The sequence below is a fragment of the Drosophila teissieri genome, chromosome 3R (assembly GCF_016746235.2).
Source record: "Drosophila teissieri strain GT53w chromosome 3R, Prin_Dtei_1.1, whole genome shotgun sequence".
Classification (NCBI taxonomy): domain Eukaryota; kingdom Metazoa; phylum Arthropoda; class Insecta; order Diptera; family Drosophilidae; genus Drosophila; species Drosophila teissieri.
Genome location: NC_053032.1, coordinates 12,295,000 through 12,304,602, shown reverse-complemented (window position 1 = coordinate 12,304,602; position 9,603 = coordinate 12,295,000). Strand labels below are relative to the sequence as shown.

Here is a 9,603-nt window from a genome sequence, read left to right as displayed (position 1 = left end):
GAACACCGGGTAGTTCCATTTTCTTGGGCTTTGGGATGAGCAAAGCTCCGGTCAAATCGGGGATTTACTTTTATTTGGTCCAGTGCAATCCACAATAAGAAGGACCACATTTGCGATGTTGAAAAGGCTGCAGCCCTTCTTTCAAAGTAATAAAATGTTATTTTAGTTTTTCAGAGACTTTACACCCTTCTATTTTATAGTGTATTATCAACAGATTTATTTAATTATTAAAACTAAGGCAGAATTTACTCAATCACATAGTCCTCATCAAAATCGTATTTCTCTGCCTTGGAAGAGGATGAACCTAAGCTAAAGCTATCCAGAACGTCTGTAATTTTGGAGATTTTCTTCTCGTTGCGGACATTCTGTTTCTTTTTTAGCTTTTGCTGTTGTTTGATGCCTTTATTGAGGGATTGGTTTTCTAGAATTTATATATAACAAAAGCGTTAATACATTTCCATGTTCCATGGTGAAGGTTTATATTTGCTTACCTTCTAGGAGCAGGCTGGGATCAACCTTCTCCTTTTCCTCATCTAGCTTTCGTTTGCGACCCTTTGCGGGTTTTTCCTTCTCGTCTATGACCAAACTGGCAGTTATTTTATCTGCAGGTTCCGCTTCCTCACGCGGTTGTCTAATCTCTAGAGGCCCTGTAGACGTTATCTCCATAATGTCATCAGTTTTCACAGCGCAATGCTCTAGGATTTCCGTCTCCATTGACTCAAAGTTCTCCACATCAAATTCGCGGGCCTCTGAGTGTACTATCGAGGCACTTATGTGCACACTTTGTCCTTCCTGAACTTCTGGAGGCTGTGTACAGTATTTGATTTTGCCCGTGTTCCAATCGTTGAGCACGCTTCTTGCTGCGGCCACAACATCTGGCACTCCCTTCTTCAGAAATTTTCCTATAATGGGCGTAAAGTAACGAGTTATTGTCATATGTATATGCCAGTTAGAATTTAAATTACTCACCCATTCTAGCTGCCTTTTTAGCAAAGAATTCCTCGAACGTGTCGTAGTTTGTAATATCGTACATCGTGCAGAAATATTCCTTGCTGGCACGCTTCAACACGCTCTCGGCAATGGTGAAGGGATCCTTTACATCGCCCACACGCTGTGCATTCTTCAGTACTGCATGAGAGTTTTCACCTCCGCTGGTAAATACGATTCCAGGACAATCAATCAGTTTGATTTTGGAATCCAGCTCTACTTCTTGCATTGACCTGCAAAAATGAATATATTTCATTAATCCGATGCACCATAGAGATAAATTTTGAACTCACTTGGTCACTCCTGGTGTGCTGCCCACCATGCAGGACCTGCCGCGGGTCAACGAGTTTATGATGGAGCTCTTGCCTACATTTGGAATTCCAACGACGCCAACGCGAATCGAGGTCTTGATGCCCTTGTTGCGGCAATAGTTGCCCAGCATGGACATAAGCAACTCGGCGCCAATGCAGACAGAACCCTGCATGGCCTTCTCGGTCTTCATCTCGCGCAGTTTGCGGCGTCCCAGACGGTTGGCCTGATCCTGTGTGGAAGCCTTGAAGGCGGTGACTGGTCCGCTGCGGCGGAAGTACTTGATCCAGTTGTTCAGATTCTCTCGCGGCACCAGGTCGGCCTTGTTAAGCACCAGGACCAGTCGCTTGTTGCCCGGAGCACCGCGCACGGCACGCTCAACCTCATTGCAGCGGGTTCCCAGGGGGTCACGTGCATCAACCACCTCCAGGACAACGTCGGCGTTTTCTATTACCTTACGGAATTCCTTGAAGTACTGCTTCAATGACTGCTCCTTGGTCACGGCGTTCTTGTATTTCTTTTCGTCCTGATCCTGGGCATCGTTTTCGTGCATTATTCCGTGCACAGTGCTTCGCATGTCTGCATCCTCGACCATGGACTCCAGGGTCTTGAATTTGTTCTGTTCGCGTTCGACCTTAAAGGCTTCGCGGCGGGCCAAACGCTCTGCCTCCTGGCGCTGCTTGGCCTCCTCCACCTCCTTGAGGATATCATCCTTGAACGGGCAGATGTTCGGGATCTGGATGAGCTTCTGTTTCTTGCTACCCTTCTTCGGATTCTTCTTGGCGGCACGACGTTCCTTTTTGTTGTGGTCGCGCACCTTCTTTTCGATCTTATGCTTCAAGCGACCGGTCAGCCTCTTGGATTTCTTGGCTGCGGATTATGAATATACATATAAAGCTACATTAAATAAATATAAATATACAAAACACTTACTCTTCAACCTTTTTAGAGCCATTTTAAACGAGGATAACCGGAATCAAAACCAACTTAAAACAAGAACACGTGAAAATAGTCTTCTTCTGGATCTTTTGTCAGTCAGCACGAAGCGTGCCCACTTGTTGTAGCGTGCTAGCCAACACTGCCAGTGTTGCCAGACTGGCGGTGTGATGTAATTTGGTTTCTGTGCACCCTCTGAGAATTAAATTAATAATGTCACTAAAAAGTGTATTTCTAAGTGCTCTTCGGAGCATTACTCTGCCCGCTGTGCCGCTCCAGACTTCTAGGATACACACGAGCGCTTGCTGGCGGAAGGCGGAGGACCGCAAGGAAATGCTCGCATCTTTACCGGCCAAAGACGAAGGAACCGTGGGTGAAAAGACCGTGGACATCGATACACTTATTAACCGGTTGGGATTACATTTTACATTTGTAAATAATCTTGATTGCAATGAGTTTTCCATTTAGCAAGGCTAAGTTTTTCCCGGATGCCAGCACCGCCACCACCTTATTCAATGGAACACCATTTAACGAGCTGCCTATTTGCAATATTCGCGTTTCACCCAACAACACAATTATTTCCGTCACGGATCACAAAGGTGGGTCATGTGGAACTTTACACCAACTGTGCACTAACGTATACCCTCTGTCCAGGAGTCCTCCGTCTGATACGATCCTGCGGAATTGAGGGATTCAAAAACACCCGCAAGGGAACCAACATTGCAGCTCAAGCCACTGCGGTTACCATTAGTGGAGTAAGTCATTTTCAGAAAAATCGGTTATACTAAAGTGGAAAACTACAAACTACATAAAACAACGACAATATTTTCAAGACTATAAAAGATAGAACTTTAAAGTTGTGCTGTATTGGCGTTTAGCTAGTAAACGTTGAAATTTGATGTGGTTTTTGTTAATAATGGGACGCAATAGTGTATTTATATACGTAAACCATATGCATTTGAATACATCCTAAACTATTTCTAGAAATTTACGAAAAATTCAATTGTATTTTAGAAAGCCATTGAATTGGGTTGGAAGACTGTGCGAGTGAAGGTCCGAGGTCTTGGTCCTGGAAGAATGGTATGCGCAAAACTTAATGTCACTCATGCCATTTAAAAATAATTGAATATTTTTAATTCAGTCGGCCATCAAAGGACTGCAAATGGGTGGCCTGAACATCGTTTCCATAACCGACAACACGCATGTTTCCTTTAATCCTCCAAGGCCCCGAAAGCAGAGGAGTCTTTAATGTTCAACTTGTTAAGACAACTTGTTTAAGAGCTAAATACACAAATAGTCGTTTACAAAGAAATACGAACAGTTTATCATTCAAATGGAATGCGCTGTCACGGTGAGTTTTAATGGGAAGAAATTTATATATGGCCTCTTTGTTGCCACAGAATAAATAAAATCCACGCGTAGACCAAAGGTTCGCACTAGATTAAGAACAGATTAAATAAGTTTGTAAAATATGTTTGTTTTATTTTTCTTAACGTATTTGTTTTTTTCTTAAAAACTATCTTGGATGCACATAATTCCTTTTATTATCCTACGTTAAAAAAGTACAATACGCAATCTATCAGTTTGGTTACCTACAAAATACATAAAATACGAAACTTTCCTCCCACTAATCAACTATTAACCCTAATCAATCTTTTTAAAATTGTCTGACGAGCGCCAGTTATGTTATGGATGCCATAAAAACGGTTTGACGAATTATCACCTAGCGAACACACTAGTAATATTACAATGGAATGCTGCTTCTCAACATGGAATTCTAGGGGAAACGATCAGGCTTTGTACAATGAATAATGTTTTTGGTTGAGGCTAAGCGTGAGGCTCGGATTCGTATTGTCATGTGGCTGCACTCGTGAGTTTTCGCAGGCGATCTTCGATGTGACTGTGAAAAACTTTCGCTGCTGTGCTTAAAAAACATTTTTTGGTTTTAAAAAGTTTATGACGCACACTATCTACGGTTTGCTCATTCTGTGAGAAGGACTCTGGTGGAGTTCTTCGAAATCTTTCTTGCATTGTAGACCAAGGACAGCTTGGATTGAACAGCTCCTCCTCTGATTTGATGGCGGGAATTTGAAAACTATGTTGTTCTGTAGTAATATCTGGTTTTATATCCGTTTCCGAGTCACAATTGTTGCAGCCGCTCGATCCAAATGAACTATGAAACTGCATATTGGACGCTGTTCCAGGATAATGTGGACTCCCACTACCGTACGAGTTGTGTGGGGTATGTCCGTCCCTGCCCTCGTTGTTACTTCCATCGGTCTGTGGTGCGTCGCTATCCTCGTAGTCCATAAATGTGGTGGAACACGCTGGCTGATAAATAACGGCCGACGCGTGGCCCGATCTACCCGATTTCAGTGGTGTTCCTTTAGTCCAGCTATTCGTTCGTGGATCGTAGACCTCGACTATGGACAGGAAGTTGTTGCCATCGAATCCACCAATGGCGTACAGTTTTCCGTCCAGCGGTGTCAGAGAGAGTGCACTACGTGCGATTTGAATTGGCGCCACCATGTCCCAGGTTTCGTTTTCGGTATCATAACGCTCCACGGTGGCTAGTTGACGAGTGCCATCGAAACCACCAACAACGTAGATGTACTGGTTAATTGCAGCAACACCTGATAGTAATTAAATCAGAATTAGTTGGAAACTAGATAACAGGATGCACAGTCATTCTTACCCGCTCCACTGCGACCCGTTTGTAGTGGTGGCAGAAAGCTCCACTCGTTGTTCTCCGGATGGTAGCATTCCACGCTGCCCAAGCGCTCGTTTCCATCGAAACCTCCTATGGCATAAAGCAGACGGTTGACCACCACAACACCCACTCCCAAACGCTTGGAATGCATCGGCTGTACAAGAGTCCAGCGATCCAAATCCGGGTCATAGCTGCAAGAGATTTAAATAAATGCGTATCGTTAAACTATGTCGATTGAAAAATAATAATTATCTAACCTATCAATAAAATGTTTCTAGACACACATAGAACCGCTTTGTTAAAAATAATGTACCGCCAAATATTGAAATCTTCAAATTAACTAGTATGTCTTATCAAATAATTAAGATTACTTACTATTCCACCGTGTTGTGGTACTCCATGCCCGCGGATCCGCCCACGGCGTACATCAGCTCGTCCATTACGGCCACGCCCACTCGATGACGTGGTACAGACATGGGAGCGCAGGGGCGCCAGGTTTCGGTGACTGCACTATAGCGATCAACCCAATCTGAGTCGTAGGAAGATCCAATGTTGTTATTTCTGCCTCCAACCGCATAGAACTTGCCCTTGAGAAAGGCGGCACCCAAACCAGATCTTGGAATGCGAAGGTTCGGAAGTGTCGTCCACGTCTTGTCGTCTACATTGTAGGCCTCCAGAATGTCCAATGAGTGACGGACTTGTGCAGCGTTAAGTCCTTGAATATCTTGGCCAAATACTCCCGACAGGCGGGCACCTTCCGCAAAACATCGCAGTTTTTCATCTGCTCTTTGAGGAAGTTAGGCGTGAGGAACTGACAACGGACAGCGCCCAAAATGTGCTCCATTTTACAGTGCCGGTTGTCCTCGTCGTATTTCACCCACTTCAGCACAGCGTTGTAAACCTCCCGCTCCTCCTGCACATTCAGTTCATCCCTTCGTATCAGGGCTATCACCTGATATGCCGAAAGCTGAAGGAACTCCTCCTCTTGGCACACCTAAGGGAAACTCAGTAGCTATAGTCCCCTGGGCTATTTGTATATGGTATTTGTATTAGTAACCTACCTGAGTGAAATTACGCTCGATGAACACATTGGCCTTCTTTTGCAGCTCAACGCAGCCGTGTTGCTCAGCAAAGTGGGCGATGCCAATGGCATTCGTGGGGTCCAATTGGCGCTCCAGAAAGGCACAGCAGGCATCGATTACGTTTGGCACTTGGAACATGGTAGCCGCGGGCAGGAGTTGGCACACCGTTACCTCAGTCACGCGTATTTGGCCGGTGTACATGAAGTAGAGGATGCGGGACATGGCCGTGGGACACACCTGAAAGAGCGAAACGGACGAACTGTTCATCCATTAAACCAACCAATTGAGGGCCGCGCTTGAGCTCAACTTACCCCTTGGAGCTGGACGCGCGACATCTCCGACTCCTTGAGTCCGCCTGTGAACATGGCCTTGAAGTAGGGCGATGCTGCGGACAGCACCACTTTGTGGGCGGGAAAGAGCTCCTTCTTCACCTCCAGCACCACGTCCGTGAGCATGCCGTGCGAACGCATCATGTACATCATCTTCAGGGCCTCCTTGGCGTAGTTGGACATGCAGAAGGTCATGTCGTCATCCGTAGCATCGTGATCATCTAAGGTCGAGTGCGCCGATCCGAACCGACCACCGCATGAGATGGAACAACTTTCCGTAGTGCTGCTCATCTCAGCCTCTGGAAAATCGAGCAACAGACTATATTGTAATTCCACAATATGCAAATAAACATTTATTTGGAGATATACGCTGGAATCTACCTTATAACTATAATTAACAATATAACTTTGGGAAACTAACACACGCCCTACAGTTGAGCCCTGTAACCCTTGTACCTCATCCATCGCAAATAGATCGACAATCAGCTTTTGCTATTTATTCTATTATATTATCTAATCTGTTATGAACTTGCAAAAATCCCAGATGGCACTTTAAAGAAATCCACCAAGTGTGAAATGACGTACAATTTTATGCATATCTAAGATAATAGAAAGGTTAGATACGACCGGCCTTTAATACGTTCTAGAAATTCGAGCGGTCATTATTTTTGTTATATGTATATTTATATACTATTATAAGTATTTTATAATTTGTATTAAGGTAAATTGGGGTCAAAGATTTATAAGTTATCGATTAAAAAACTAGGATAAGGTTAAAGATTAAAGTCAATTATCTGTTTACTATTTAAAAAAGCTCTAAAACAACAGTTTTAGTGCTTCAAGTACACTCTTTCGAATGGATACTATATTGCCAACCGGAATTCGCATTGTCAACACAAACCAGTTTTCACGAATTTATATCTTTCACGATAATGTTTCAACTGTCTCAAATTATTCAGATGTTCACACACGCGTCCAAATCAAGCAATGCAACTTGAATAAATGCTGTTTCACTCCATTAATTTGTATCATCTCACAGTCACCTACAGGTGACTTCACTGTAGCACAATCTAGAATCGTTTCAAACATTTTCGCCAATCATTGTGGGCTGTTTTAGGGTGTGGGACCCGCCATAGAACTTGATTCGCAATGTGCACTGTCATGATCAGTGGTTTTTTACCAAAAACCCGAGTAACAAAATATTTTGGCAAACTCGTTGCGAATTGAACTGTAGACCCGGGGTAAAATCCAAAACAGAAAAAAACCAACCTTCTGGGCGGCTGGAGTAGCTGTTGTGGGTGGGCATGTTGGAGATGTGAGTCTCATATTGCATGGGCGAATGCATTTGGGTTTGCATGTTGGCACTAATCCGGGATCGATAAGGAGATCCTGCACAGCTTTGTCAGATCACAATAATCAATTGTGTTTCAATAATCGTGCGCTTGACTGGGCACACACTCCACTCGAGATAATGGCAATTCGCGAACAAAGACTGAAAGTCCGTGTGAAAATGAAAGCGCACGATCGATCAGCTGCTGCTCCGTAAATCCGCTCCGGCGATCATGCGTGCGCCGTGGAGAGAGCCCGTCAACTGACTGCCATGGTCTGCTCCGCCTGGCCTGGCCCATCGGGAATCGGAATCCAAAGACCCAGAGGCCCCAGAGACGACTTATCTCTCGGATGGCGGGGAGCGTTACAAAGAGCGCTATCATGCTTACATGTGTGTACCCATGTGACTCGGTTCTTTTGGACCTTTACAGGTGAATATACTCCGCGTTGTGGCGATAAAAGATATGTCATGAATGAAACGCACGGCCTGCTTGCGTTTTTAGTTTGTAACGATGACGCTCACGAATTGTGCCTATGGCAAACATAATTTTTTGGCATGATTTTCCGTTTTGGGTGAGAAGTGCCCAACCCGCCCAGCAAGTTTTTTTAGGAAGCCTCACTTTTTTATGTACCCAACTAATTAATTTGCAGGGTAGCTACGCGACTACACAGTATGTTCAACAAATTTACGCGCGTCATGCAAGCAGTTAGGAATTTCGTTTCGTTCAAAAGATAGCTTAAATCTGTTCAAAGTCCGTGCAAAATGAACTATTGAATAGAATCAAAACAAAAATAAACTAATTTCGTATGCATTTTTCATGGAATACGAACATATCAACCAACTTATTAGAGATAACGTCTCTATTCTGCAATTTCACAACATAAAGGGCATTATATATATTGTTTTGTATATCCGATTAATCATTGTTACCAGGCAATTAAAAAAGGCAATAAATTTGGAAGTAGCTAGTCATGTTCCCAAATCATTTTCAATTTATGAACGCATTATCACATGACGATAGAAATATTAATATCACTGATACACTCTAAACTGAACATTGTGCATAGGAGGAATTAACCTATTACCTTTTGGAATATTTATAACCAATTTTAAAACAATTTTAAAAAGACAATGCCATGAAAAAATTTTTATTTTTTAATATATTTTTTATTGTTTAATAACTATCCGAAACCAAAGATTAAAATAAAGTTGATAAATCTTTCCAGAACATCTGCTAGACGTCTGTCACTTTACTGAAAAGTAATAAACTTAAAAACAAAATTGTATCCACTCCTAATTTATCTGAATCACCAAATGAAACCCATAAGAACTATCAGAAAACCGCAAAGGGGGCCATCCCCGCAAAAAAAAAACCCAAATCAGACGTTTATTGGAAAATCCACACCCGTTAGTAACCTATGAGCATCTTGGTTTATCGAATTGCGGCTTTAAAATTTCCGCGTTAAGTGACGCTGGGCTGTTGGTAAATGAATGATAAAGGCAAAACTGGGCGAAATAGTGCCGAATCATGCTGAGGAGGCAAAACCTTACACACGGTCGCAGTGTACATTGGTGTAGGTGAAAACAGCAGCGTAATCAGCACGGATGTTGGGGGTGTGTGAGTGTGTGTGGAGGTACCGTTGAACTTTGCCTTCACATAAACAAATATTACTCACTTACATTGCTCTCCCTAGGGAGACAGCTGTCACCCTTGCACACATATACGTACTGTACATACAACATACTATTTACATACACACACCCGCACTTCCAATGCCATGTGCCAAACAGCTGATAGAGGCCATGGAAATGGAACTCGAAAGAAGGCCACCATTCGTTTATGTGAAAAAGTCACATTGTTTTAAGAGATTACGGCAATGCAGGGCAAACATTTACACTTAATCACCAGGGATTTCAAGA

The 9,603-nt window shown here is 43.3% G+C and overlaps 3 protein-coding genes across 3 annotated transcripts; 1 reads left to right on the top strand and 2 right to left on the bottom strand.

Moving 5' to 3' along the window:
- Positions 1–160: 160 nt before the first annotated feature.
- On the bottom strand, positions 161–2,380 carry LOC122620562 (guanine nucleotide-binding protein-like 3 homolog). The gene is made up of 5 exons (XM_043798081.1): positions 2,230–2,380; positions 1,281–2,166; positions 970–1,220; positions 492–902; positions 161–421 (listed from the first exon to the last, which is right to left on the bottom strand). The coding sequence occupies exons 1-5, from the start codon at positions 2,249–2,251 to the stop codon at positions 246–248; spliced, it is 1,746 nt and encodes a 581-aa protein (XP_043654016.1). The 5' UTR covers positions 2,252–2,380; the 3' UTR covers positions 161–245.
- On the top strand, positions 2,368–3,544 carry LOC122620563 (30S ribosomal protein S11). Its single transcript, XM_043798082.1, has 5 exons — positions 2,368–2,642; positions 2,701–2,831; positions 2,887–2,987; positions 3,247–3,312; positions 3,374–3,544. Exons 1-5 carry the CDS (start codon positions 2,446–2,448, stop codon positions 3,479–3,481), a joined length of 603 nt encoding a protein of 200 aa, XP_043654017.1. The 5' UTR covers positions 2,368–2,445; the 3' UTR covers positions 3,482–3,544.
- Positions 3,545–3,730: 186 nt separating this feature from the next.
- Positions 3,731–8,150, bottom strand: LOC122620561 (kelch-like ECH-associated protein 1B). Its single transcript, XM_043798079.1, is given in 7 exon segments — positions 3,731–4,865; positions 4,928–5,133; positions 5,318–5,639; positions 5,642–5,936; positions 6,004–6,261; positions 6,336–6,652; positions 7,623–8,150. Coding segments are annotated over 7 exon segments (2,265 nt in total). The 5' UTR covers positions 7,711–8,150; the 3' UTR covers positions 3,731–4,086.
- Between the last annotated feature and the right edge of the window lie 1,453 nt (positions 8,151–9,603).